The following is a 12,991-nucleotide window of genomic DNA, read 5'->3' as shown; positions in this document are numbered from 1 at the left end:
TCTGATGGGTAAGTGGTTCTCAACTTTTTTTCAGTAATGTACCCCCTGTGAATTTTTTTTAAATTCAAGTACCCCCTAATCAGAGCAAAGCATTTTTGGTTGAAAAAAAGAGAAAAAGAACAGCACTATGTCATCAGTTTCTGATTTATTAAATTGTATAACAGTGCAAAATATTGCTCATTATAGTGGTCTTTCTTGAATTATTTGGAAAAAAAATATCAAAATAACTAAAAACGTGTTGAAAAATAAACAAGTGATTCAATTATAAATAAAGATTTCTACACATAGAAGTAATCATCAACTTAAAATGCCCTCTTTGGGGATTGTAATAGAGATCCATCTGGATTCATGAACTTAATTCTAAACATTTCTTCACAAAAAAAGAAATCTTTAACATCAATATTTATGGAACATGTCCACAAAAAATCTAGCTGTCAACACTGAATATTGCATTGTTGCATTTCTTTTCACAGTTCTTTTTGACAGACATTTTAGTGAGGGTCAAACCATTATGGCATGGGGGAAACTCTGGGTTTATGGTAATGAATGGAATCGTCTACTTGATTTGATGTTCAGTTTATGAACTTACATTCATATTTTGTTGAAGTATTATTCAATAAATATATTTATAAAGGATTTTTGAATTGTTGCTATTTTTAGAATATTTAAAAAAAATCTCACGTACCCCTTGGCATACCTTCAAGTACACCCAGGGGTACGCGTACCCCCATTTGAGAACCACTGTGATGGGTTATAGGTGATACATCACATTCAAGGACAAAAGCATGGATATATAATCCATCCATCCATTTTCTACCGCTTGTCCCTTTCGGGGTCGCGGGGGGTGCTGGAGCCTATCTCAGCTGCATTCGGGCGGTAGGCGGGGTACACCCTGGACAAGTCGCCACCTCATCGCAGGGCCAATCAAGCTAGAATACTTGCCATTAGTGCCAGTATATTTCTGTGAATTTTAATTTCCATTTTTACTTGCAATATTTCACACGTAGATTCAAGATTCAAGATTGTTTATTGTCATATGCACAGTTAAACAGACAGTTTGCCGTACAATGAAAATCTTACTTTGCTAGTCCACCCTTCAACAAGTCACACGGTACTTAGCTAAAATAAAAATAAAAATAAAAATGTATATACAAGGCACAGTAAGTAACATTACATTATTGCACATTCTGATTGACAGTCAACAGTATAAATATGGAGGTGACCTTGGGTCACAGCAGCAGTTAAAGTGTCTTTAGTGATCAAAGGTGAAAAGTACAGTGATGGTTCACATGGCAGATATATTAATGTTAGCTTTTTTTGGTCCAATTTTTCATGCGTAAATACATCTGTTATTGCTAACTACTTGTATAATAGGACTACGTGCAATAGTAGCAGCACTTTAACTTACTAGGCCAAAGAAGATGTGTATTTTCTACCTTCAGCATAATTATTATATGCAACTTTTCCATCTGCCTTATGCACTTTAACTACTATGGTCACTTTGTTCCTGATCTGCGGTCATCAACCTGCTGCGGACTGCAGACGGAACCTAGCTTTTGGCTACGATTTGGCACGTTTAGATTTTATATGTTTATTAATGTGCATTGTCCCATGTAACAAAGATGTAACAAATATAGCAAATGGCAACTTTGTATCAGGAGTTGTATAATACATCTATGATCAAGCTTATTGGTGTGTCTGGTGGGACTGGCGAAAGTTAAGTATGAGGAAATGCGGTCGGTTATAAATTATTTAATGTCTCTGTGCGGCCCGGTAGCAAACGTGTCACGGACCGGTGCCGGTCCCCGGACCGCTGGTTGGGGATCACTGCAGTAGACTACATAAATTCCACTTATTATCATTTTTACACATCGAAATTACGCACGCAAAAATTGCAACCAATTGCGTAATCCCATAGTTAGCAACGTAAGTAATGGACATGTTTTGATAGCATTCTCAGAAAATGTCCAAAATAGGTCCTAGAACAAGTGCTTTTGTATATAACCGTTAACCATGCGCTACATTCGTTAATCGTGGTACAAAAAAGATCAATTAGACTGATACATAATGTTGGTTATAGAGAACATACAAACCCTTTATTTATTGAGTCAAAAATAAACTAAAGAAAGAAAAGAAAATAATATATGAGTTTTTGTTTACATTAGGGATGTCCGATAATGGCTTTTTTGCCGATATCGGATTTTTCGATATTGTCCAACTCTTAATTACCGATACAGATATCAATCGATACCGATATACAGTCGTGGAATTAACACATTATTATGCCTAATTTGGACAACCAGGTCTGGTGAAGATAAGGTCCTTTTTTTAAAAAATTATAAAATAAAATAAGATAAATTAATTAAAAACATTTTCTTGAATAAAAAAGAAAGTAAAACAATATAAAAACAGTTACATAGAAACTAGTAATTAATGAAAATGAGTAAAATTAACTGTTAAAGGTTAGTACTATTAGTGGACCAGCAGCATGCACAATCATGTGTGCTTACGGACTGTATCCCTTGCAGACTGTATTGATATATATTGATACATAATGTAGGAACCAGAATATTATTAACAGAAAGAAACAACCCTTTTGTGTGAATGAGTGTAAATGGGGGAGGGAGGTTTTTTGGGTTGGTGCACTAATTGTAAGTGTATCTTGTGTTTTTTATGTTGATTTAATTAAAAAAAATAAAAAATTAAACCGATACCGATAATAAAAAAACAATACCGATAATTTCCGATATTACATTTTAAAGCATTTATCGGCATCTCTAGTTTACATTCATTTTCTCACCAAACAGTAGACAAACAACCAGCCATGCATTTCAGTAAATCAAGGCTTGTATCGTTTTTGTTTTGGTTAGTTTACTGGTGTGTAAAATAACGCTTAAAATAACCACAATCGAGCAACGTGTTGTTTTTTTTTAACATTAATTGCTATGATTTTTTTAATATAAACCTTTATTTATAATATGTAACATTTACATACAACAATACATACTAATCAAAAGAAGTACAGAAATAGTACAAAACAGCGCCAGGGGGTTGTTAACTCAATAAAGTAATTAAAATAGAATGCTAAATATATATATGTAACAAAATGTAAAGCCATAGGCTCACACAAGTTCCGTAAATAATCCAAATTTGGAACACAGCATCATAGTTTTCACAGCTTTTTGGTTGTTAGAGGTAGAAAGCGTTTTAAAGTGCAGTTCTAATTTTTTTTTTTTAAGGCATCCGGCCTGTTTTTTTGTGCCATTTTTTGAGAAACTTACATTTATGAATATAAATCTTTTGCTGTGGTTCATTTGTTCCGAGGAAACCTTCAGCGTTCATGCGCATGCGTGCGCATGCTCAGTAGTATTGGGTAGCAACATTTTCACCCGGAAGTTTATCCCTGGCGTCTATAAATTCACTTCCTGCCAGCTTGAGCCCCACCAAAAAAAAACAACCTTTAGTAATATTCATGGCATGACGCTACGACATATACAAAGGTAATAAAGAAGGGCCACAAGATGAACTACGTACCGGGGACGGCAAGTCTCATCGACGAGATAGACAGTAAGTTGTAGAAGGGGGATGTACTTTTTGTAGACAGACAGAACGTGGTCGTGTGTAATTGTGTTGTTGTATAACGTTGCTGCTCTGCAGAAAAACACCTGGTTCTCCTCCGTGATGGCAGAACACTGATCGGGTACCTCAGAAGCATCGACCAGTTCGGTAAACATGCTCTTTTTTTTATCGTGTGACCAACCGAAACCAATGCGTTTAATATAGAAATTCTCGTTTGTGCAAACGACCTGATTAGTTTCTGTGCTCCTTTCCAGCCAATTTGGTTTTCCACCAGACAGTTGAACGCATCCACGTGGGCAAGAAGTTTGGTGACATTCCCAGAGGAATCTTCATTGTGAGAGGAGAAAATGTGGTGCTTCTTGGCGAGATTGTGAGTGTGCATTTTGTTAACCTTCTGTTGTATCTTTCCACTAAAGGCCTACTGAAATTATTTTTTTTAATTCAAACGGTGATAGCAGATCCATTCTATGTGTCATACTTGACCATTTCGCGATGTTGCCATATTTTTGCTGAAAGGATTTAGTAGAGAACATCGTTGATAAAGTTCGCAGGTTGAAGGGCTCCTCACATTTCCCCATTGTTTACAATGCAGCGAGAGCGATTCGGACAGAGAAAGCGACGATTACCCCATTAATTTGAGCGAGGATGAAAGATTCGTGGATGAGGAAGGACTAGAGTGCAGTGCAGGACATATCTTTTTTCGCTCTGACCGTAACTTAGGTACAAGGGTTCATTGGATTCCACACTCTCTCCTTTTTCTATTGTGGATCACAGATTTGTATTTTAAACCACCTCGGATACTATATCCTCTTGAAAATGAGAGTCGAGAACGCGAAATGGACATTCACAGTGACTTTTATCTCCACGACAATGCATCGGCGAAGCACTTTAGCTACGGGGCTAACGTGATAGCATCGGGCTTAAATGCAGATAGAAACAAAAGAAATAAACCCCTGACTGGAAGGATAGACAGAAAATCAACAATACTATTAAACCATGTACCTGTAACTACACGGTTAATGCTTTTCAGCCTGGCGAAGCTTAACAATGCTGTTGCTAACGATGCCATTGAAGCTAACTTAGCTACGGGACCTCGTCAGAGCTATGATAAAAACATTAGCGCTCCACCATCTGCTCAACACCCGTGCTCACCTGCGTTCCAGCGATCGACGGAGCGACGAAGGACTTCACCCGATCATAGATGCGGTCGGCGGCGAGCGTCGGATAGCGCGTCTGCTATCCATCTCAAAGTCCTCCTGGTTGTGTTGCTGTAGTCCGCCGCTAATACACCGATCCCACCTACAGCTTTCTTCTTTGCAGTCTTCATTGTTCATTAAACAAATTGCAAAAGATTCACCAACACAGATGTCCAGAATACTGTGGAATTATGTGGTGAAAACAGAGCTTTTTGTATTGGATCCAATGGGTCCGAATACTTCCGTTTCAACCATTCACATCACGCGCATACGTCATCATACATAAACGTTTTCAACCGGAAGTTTCGCGGGAAATTTAAAATTGCACTTTATAAGTTAACCCGGCTGTATTGGCATGTGTTGCAATGTTAAGATTTCATCATTGATATATAAACTATCAGACTGCGTGGTCGGTAGTAGTGGGTTTCAGTAGGCCTTTAAGTACACTAGTGTTTTTCAACCACTGTGCAGCCGTGAGATACAGTCTGGTGTGCCGTGGGCATACTTGCCAACCTTGAGACCTCCGAATTCGAATCCGTTCATGAATGAGTATATCCGTTCGGCCACCGCGTTCAATAGAGAAGTCTGGGGTCGTATTTATCTAGAGTCTTAGAATTACTCCTAAGAAGTCTTAAGAGTTGACTTATGAGTAAAGAAATTATTCGCTGAAAGCTGCACTTAAAAGTTAGTTATCAAGCGTCTTACTCACACTTTCGGCGAAGTGTAGGACTGAATCTTAAGTGTCACACTCGGAGCTGAATTACGACATTACTAAGTGCCGTAAACGGAATTTTAGGTGACGTAATTTCTCTGTCCATAGAAATGACCAATCACGGAAGGGAATCCCTTGTCTAAGAATAAAGAAATATCTTAGAAATATTTTAAGGCCTACTGAAACCCACTACTACCGACCACGCAGTCTGATAGTTTATATATCAATGATGAAATCTTAACATTGCAACACATGCCATTACGGCCGGGTTAACTTATAAAGTGTAATTTTAAATTTCCTGGGAAATATCCGGCTGAAAACGTCTCGGTATGATGACGTTTGCGCGTGACGTCACGGAGTTTGCGGAAGTATTGGGACACCATTGTGTCCCAATACAAACAGCTCTGTTTTCATCGCAAAATTCCACAGTATTCTGGACATCTGTGTTGGTGAATCTTTTGCAATTTGTTTAATGAACAATGAAGACTGCAAAGAAGAAAGCTGTAGGTGGGATCGGTGTATTAGCGGCGGACTACAGCAACACAACCAGGAGGACTTTGAGATGGATAGCAGACGCGCTAGCCGCCGACCTCACCTTGACTTTCTCCGGGCCGCCGACCGCATCTGTGATCGGGTGAAGTCTTTCGTCGCTCCGTCCTGCACTGCACTCCAGTCCTTCCTCATCCACGAATCTTTCATCCTCCCTCAAATTAATGGGGTAATCGTCGCTTTCTCGGTCCAAATCGCTCTCGCTGCACTGTAAACAATGGGAAATGTGCGGAGACCTTCAACCTATGACGTCACGGTACTTCCGGTAGGGGCAAGACTTATTTTTTATCAGAGACCAAAAGTTGCGAACTTTATCGTCGTTGTTCTATACTAAATCCTTTCAGTAAAAATATGGCAATATCGCGAAATGATCAAGTATGACACAGAATGGATCTGCTATCCCCGTTTAAATAAAAACATTTAATTTCAGTAGGCCTTTAAAAGCACTTCGCCGAAAGTGTAGGACTGAATCTAAAGTGTCACACTCGGAGCTGAATTACGACATTACTATGTGCCGTAAACGGAATTTTAGGTGACGTAATTTCTGTGTCCATAGAAATGACCAATCACGGAAGGGAATCCCTTGTCTAAGAATAAAGAAATATCTTACAAATATTTAAGTGGACAATGGGAGTGTATATTTTGACAATAAACTACAAAATAATACAAAACAACGAACACTACTTGCGTGTTGATGCTGTGGTACCTCTTCCTATTAAGAAACACACTCTCGTCCACACTTGGAGCGATGATCCTTGCATGTGTACCATCGATTGCCCCGACCACTCCAGGGAAGCCAGCTACCTGCATGAATGCAGTTTGCTTCTGCTGAATTATCCGGGGTGTAGTTGGAAAGTCAATGAAACGCATGACGAGGTGAGGAGCAGTAAGGGCCATTATTGTTTCCATAACAATTCTGCTTACTGATAGTTGTGATGGCCCCAAATCATCAGCGTTACACTGTTGCATTTTCCCAGTGGCGAGATATCGAAGCATTGTGATGACCTTATAGTTCTGCTGTGAAAGCTCTGCTGCGTGATGTTGCTGATGAGATAACGCCCCTTATTAAATCTGTGACAAAAATAATACCCGCTCTGTCTAAACGATACCGTTTGATCAGCTGCTCGTCATCAAACAAAGCCAGGACATCCTTCCGCTCCCTGAATGTTCGCGCACGTCTCTCTCGCCTCAGTGCCATCCCCCGTTGGCAACTCCTAACCACTTAGGACACCTCTGAAGGTCTCTTAAATATCGTGAAGAGTAGGAGTGATTCTTAGACTTAAGAAAGTTGATAAATAGCTTTTATTCTTAAGTTTGAGAGTAGGACTAAATTTCGCAAATTCTCAGGGCTTAAGTGTAAAATGGCACTCTATGACGCTTGATAAATACGGCCCCTGATCTACAAAATTTGCAGGCAGCATACCCCTTCCCTTTCGAGCTGTCCTGGATGAACTGAAATTATTTTTTCCAATCATTTTGGAACTTGCAAGCGTACTTCTTCTTCTTACTTGTCGTCGCCATGTCTCTTCTTCGTTCTTCTGCCTCGTCTCTGTTATGTTTTTGGACATTATTTCTTGACGTAGTTTTGAAGCAATTCATGATGGGAATCCGTATGTTGTGTGTCAGTGTATTAACGTGCCGGCTGGAATAAACACACGCTGAGAAATGGCATATATCCTACATAAACAATGTATGAATACTTTAGATATCTATATATCTTATAGACTGTATCTCTGTCGCTGCAGCAGCAGAGATTTGATTCTGTCTTGACACTTTGTATTGATATTTTGTATTACATTCTTCCCTTAAATGATAATGTTTACAGTGATTGTTATATATGTATTTTTTTATGTATGTCGCTTTGGATAAAAGCGTCTGCCAAATATTTAAACATATATAAACACCTGAAAGTCTTTATATCAGCTAAAACCACCAATCTGTTTCACTGGATTCAGAATAAAACCAAATGCTGTCTTACCCAACCATGTTAGTATTTGAATATTGTTACTTGAAGACTTATTCCTGGTTACATTTATACTGTTAAAGTATTGTCTTGTATTTTGCCTAAAATGGGAATGCATCATAATCAGTGGTGGCTGGTGAATTTTGTTTTAGGTGGGGCTGAAAGTTTGTAAACCAAACCCCTGTAGGGGCGTCATCCTCCCCCAGAAGATTTCTTTGTGATTTTCACATACAAATATTGAAGATCTTTGCTCCTTCTCAACTCTGTGGTAATATTATTTTCATAAAATACAACCAATAGTACGTTAATGTTAAATCTTACTTGTGAAAAGTAATCCCCCGATTTCTATTTTCAACAGTCCGCTCATTTGAGTAGGAAAACGCTGAACACCAGCATCTTTGTTTTCTACCTGTCAACTGTCAGTTTAGGCTGCTTGCCGGCTCCTCATCACCACTTCAAGATGGCGGCCAAATTGCTCGCGTCACAGCAACCAATGATGCGTCTAGTTATAAGATGTCTATGGTTATAACGTCATTGCAAATACGGCAATATGTTGCGTCCACTGCAGTTCGCTACCTTATTCATACTTTTTGTCAAGTGATTTTTTTAAGCAGGGTTGCATAAGGTACCTAAACATAACGTTACATTACTCAATGTATCACACACAGTAACATAACGTTAGACGGCGGTCAGCAGCACCACATATTTTAGCCACCTACAAAAAGACAAACATAGTCAAATAAAGGTCAGTTAAAATGTATACTATATTAAAGGCCTACTAAAACCCACTACTACCGACCACGCAGTCTGATAGTTTATATATCAATGATGAAATCCTAACATTGCAACACATGCCAATACGGCCGGGTTAACTTATAAAGTGCAATTTTAAATTTCCCGGGAAATATCCGGTTGAAAACGTCTCGGTATGATGATGTTTGCGCATGACGTCACGGAGTGAACGGAAGTATTGGCACACCATTGTGTCCCAATACAAACAGCTCTGTTTTCATTGAAAAATTCCACAGTATTCTGGACATCTGTGTTGGTGAATCTTTTGCAATTTGTTTAATGAACAATGAAGACTGCAAAGAAGAAAGCTGTAGGTGGAATCGGTGTATTAGCGGCGGACTACAGCAACACAACCAGGAGGACTTTGAGATGGATAGCAGACGCAGACGCGCTACCGTGAGCACAGCTTTGGCTTACAAACATCTGATCGCTTGCCCGTACGTGCGTGGCGCTATGTGCATGTCACGTATGTAACTTTGGGGAAATATATGTTTCTTGCCGACTCTGATGGCGGCCGGTGTGTCGTCGAAAGCTACAACGCCCGCCGCCGCACCGCTGTCCTCACCTTGACTTCCTCCGTCTCCGGGCCGCCGACCGCATCGGTGATCGGGTGAAGTCCTTCGTCGCACCGTCGATCGCTGGAACGCAGGTGAGCACGGGTGTTGATGAGCAGATGAGAGCTGGCGTAGGTGCAGAGCTAATGTTTTTAGCATAGCTCTGTCGAGGTCCCGTAGCTAAGTTAGCTTCAATGGCGTCGTTAGCAACAGCATTGTTAAGCTTCGCCAGGCTGGAAAGCATTAACCGTGTAGTTACAGGTCCATGGTTTAATAGTATTGTTGATTTTCTGTCTATCCTTCCAGTCAGGGGTTTATTTATTTTGTTTCTATCTGCATTTAAGCCCGATTCTATCATGTTAGCTCCGTAGCTAAAGTGTTTCGCTGATGTATTGTCGTGGAGATAAAAGTCACTGTGAATGTCCATTTCGCGTTCTCGACTCTCATTTTCAAGAGGATATAGTATCCGAGCTGGTTTAAAATACAAATCCGTGATCCACAATAGAAAAAGGAGAAAGTGTGGAATCCAATGAGCCCTTGTACCCAAGTTACGGTCAGAGCGAAAAAAAAGATACGTCCTGCACTGCACTCTAGTTCTTCACTCTCACGTTCCTCATCCACAAATCTTTCATCCTCGCTCAAATTAATGGGGTAATCGTTGCTTTCTCGGTCCGAATCGTTCTCGCTGCTGTTGTAAACAATGGGGAAATGTGAGGAGCCCTTCAACCTGCGACATCACGCTACTTCCGGTACAGGCAAGGCTCTTTTTTTTTTTTTTCAGCGACCAAAAGTTGCGAACTTTATCGTCTATGTTCTCTACTAAATCCTTTCAGCAAAAATATGGCAATATCGCAAAATGATCAAGTATGACACATAGAATGGATCTGCTATCCCCGTTTAAATAAAAACAATTCATTTCAGTAGGCCTTTAAGAATATGTGTACATATTGCATAGGGCCCTGACATCTAAAAAGTACAACTCTGTTCATTGTTATGTTCATGTATTATGTTATTCATGTGTACGCACACATAAACACACATACAGTATGAGATGAGATCAATGAGATAAGGTAAGAACAGGATAGAAACTGCTGTGGAACTAGTTACAATGCAATATGCCATGGAAATACAATGTTAACACTTTTGTACAAATAAGTACAGTTTCACTTGTTTTTTCAAATGTGTTTATTCTGTAAAGGAAAGAGTTAAATGTTTGAAATGACTGGTTCATAGTGCTATTATGAAGTGCATTGTCAGCACTATTTTTTTCCCTGCAATTTCAAATGCACTTGTTTTAATAAATGAATACAGCGTTTTAAAAGCATACACAATCTGTGTAAATATATTAGTCTGTGGTTAAAAGGACTCGAAACTCAAAATGCAGGACTTGGAACTTGACTTGAGACTTCAGTCTTGACTTTGGACTTGACTCGGGACTTTCCTGTCTTGACTCGGGACTTGACTCGAGACTTGAGGGCAAAGACTTGAGACTTACTTGTGACTTGCAAAGCAATGACTTGGTCCCACCTCTGGCTATTGGCAACAACTTTAAGATCCTAACATTTCAGGTTCATCTAATTCCTCTACAATCTGAATAGACCGATAATTCAAACTCCAAGTATTCATTGTGTGCATCTCTTGTTGCAGGATGTAGATAAGCAGTGTGACGCCATCCTGCAGCAGGTTTCCATTGAGGAGATTCTGGAGGAGCAGCGATTAAAACAGCAAACCAAACAGGAGACGGAGAAGGTCAAGATGCAGGCTCTGAAAGACAGGGGCCTCTCTATCCCCAAAGCGGATAACTTGGATGAATATTAACACTGTGCAAGTCCCATGAGTTGCTTCAGTTTGTATCAGACTGATATCTTAGTTGAATTTGAGAACGCATGATTTTATGAGCACTGGCAGCATTATGCCTTGCCACCTTACTGTAGTGTACTGTATGAATTTGATTTTTATAATTTGCTCTGTTTTGCAGGGCAATGGTGGCGAAATTGTTTTTTCCTTGGATCACAATCCTAGCAATTATTTTACAGCAGCACTTTGTGTTACTCTATCATGCCGAGTGCTTTTATTTGCAGATGTCAAGGCCTGCTATTGACTTGAAACAAATGGCAAAGCTCCATTAAAATGTTTTTTTTTACCATGGCTAACTTGTATCCCCTCCTATACATATAGCACTTACCTTGTTTTCTTTACAATAAACTGGACAGTTTAGTTATATATCCATGTTATTTGTTAACAATAAGGTAGTTGGTTTTGCTGGTGGTGTTCTAATCAGTCGTACTAGAAACAAGCCACCAGGGGGCAAAACTCAACTGGTGTCTAATTACATCAGGGTGTCCAAACTTATATATATATATATATATATATATATATATATATATATATATATATATATATATATTTTTTTTTAAACTGCTGCCGGAATAATTAAATCAGTCATAAAATAATATAATCGCAAAATAATTTAATTACAAAATCAAGTATTCGATTAATTTAACTATGTATTGTAAAATTACAGTAAGGCCAAAAGTTTGGGCACACCTCATTCAATGTGTTATTTATTTTCATGATCAGTTACATTGTAGATTGTCACTGAAGGCATCAAAACTATGAAAGAACACATGTGGAGTTATGTACTTAACAAAAAAAGGTAAAATGACTGAAAACATGTTTTATATTCTAGTTTCTTCAAAATAGCCACACTTTGCTATGATTACTGCTTTGCATACTCTTGGCATTCTCTCAATGAGCTTCAAGAGGTAGTCACCTGAAATGGTTTTCACTTCACGTGTGCTTGAAGCTCATCGAGAGAATGCCAAGAGTGTGCAAAGCAGTAATCAGAGCAAAGGGTGGCTAATTTGAAGAAACTAGAATATAAAACATGTTTTCAGTTATTTCATCTTTTAAATACATAACTCCACATGTGTTCATTCATAGTTTTGATTCCTTCAGTGACAATCTACAATGTAAATAGTCATGAAAATAAAAATGCATTGAATGAGGTGTGTCCAAACTTTTGGCCTGTACTGTACATCAATGACACATTTAGTAACACTTTTTGTATCTAATTCCAATTATGATTTGACAAGTCATTTTATTTCATGATTTGGTTGGTTTAGTTATTTCATTATTTTAATGTTTTAATAAAGCCCTTAATGACAAGTGTCCAAAGGGGCTTCACAAACTCATGACATCCTCTGATTTGAATTGAATGATTTTTAATATTTATTTCAAGATTTATTTCATGATTTAATCAATTATTTTCTGATATATTTATTACATGCTTTCACCATTTAATGATTTAATAACTCGTTTAACAATTTATGTAATTATTTATTGATCAATGATTTAACTTATTGCCCCCCCCAGGCCCCTCCCTGCATGGGGAGGTGTTTAGGGCACGTCCGCCCGGTAGGAGGCCACGGGGGAGACCCAGGGCACGTTGGAGACAGGGCCGTAACCAAGATTTGACGAATACCAAGGTCAAAATTCTGCAACTTCTGTTCTCTTTCCGTTCTTCCTTCCACTGTTTTTTCCGTCTCTCTGCATTCTATCGTTCTCTCACCTCCTTTCAATTGTATCGCAAGAGCACCAAGCAAAATGAACCACATCTCCATATCAACATACACACATTTAAACA

At 38.8% G+C, this 12,991-nt stretch overlaps 1 protein-coding gene across 2 annotated transcripts; it reads left to right on the top strand.

Annotated features, from left to right (window-relative positions):
• The first annotated feature begins 3,411 nt into the window (after positions 1 to 3,411).
• lsm1 (LSM1, U6 small nuclear RNA associated) lies at positions 3,412 to 11,493 on the top strand. 2 transcript variants are annotated; one of them, XM_062049604.1, is made up of 5 exons: positions 3,412 to 3,567; positions 3,658 to 3,726; positions 3,834 to 3,949; positions 6,757 to 6,912; positions 10,993 to 11,493. In XM_062049604.1, the coding sequence occupies exons 1-5, from the start codon at positions 3,522 to 3,524 to the stop codon at positions 11,161 to 11,163; spliced, it is 558 nt and encodes a 185-aa protein (XP_061905588.1). In that variant the 5' UTR covers positions 3,412 to 3,521; the 3' UTR covers positions 11,164 to 11,493. The 2 variants fall into 2 exon arrangements, with proteins under 2 accessions (XP_061905588.1, XP_061905589.1); XM_062049605.1 differs by lacking the exon at positions 6,757 to 6,912.
• Positions 11,494 to 12,991: the final 1,498 nt, after the last annotated feature.

This window comes from Entelurus aequoreus, linkage group LG06 (assembly GCF_033978785.1).
Source record: "Entelurus aequoreus isolate RoL-2023_Sb linkage group LG06, RoL_Eaeq_v1.1, whole genome shotgun sequence".
NCBI lineage: Eukaryota > Metazoa > Chordata > Actinopteri > Syngnathiformes > Syngnathidae > Entelurus > Entelurus aequoreus.
This window is presented reverse-complemented; position numbering and strand designations above follow the sequence as displayed.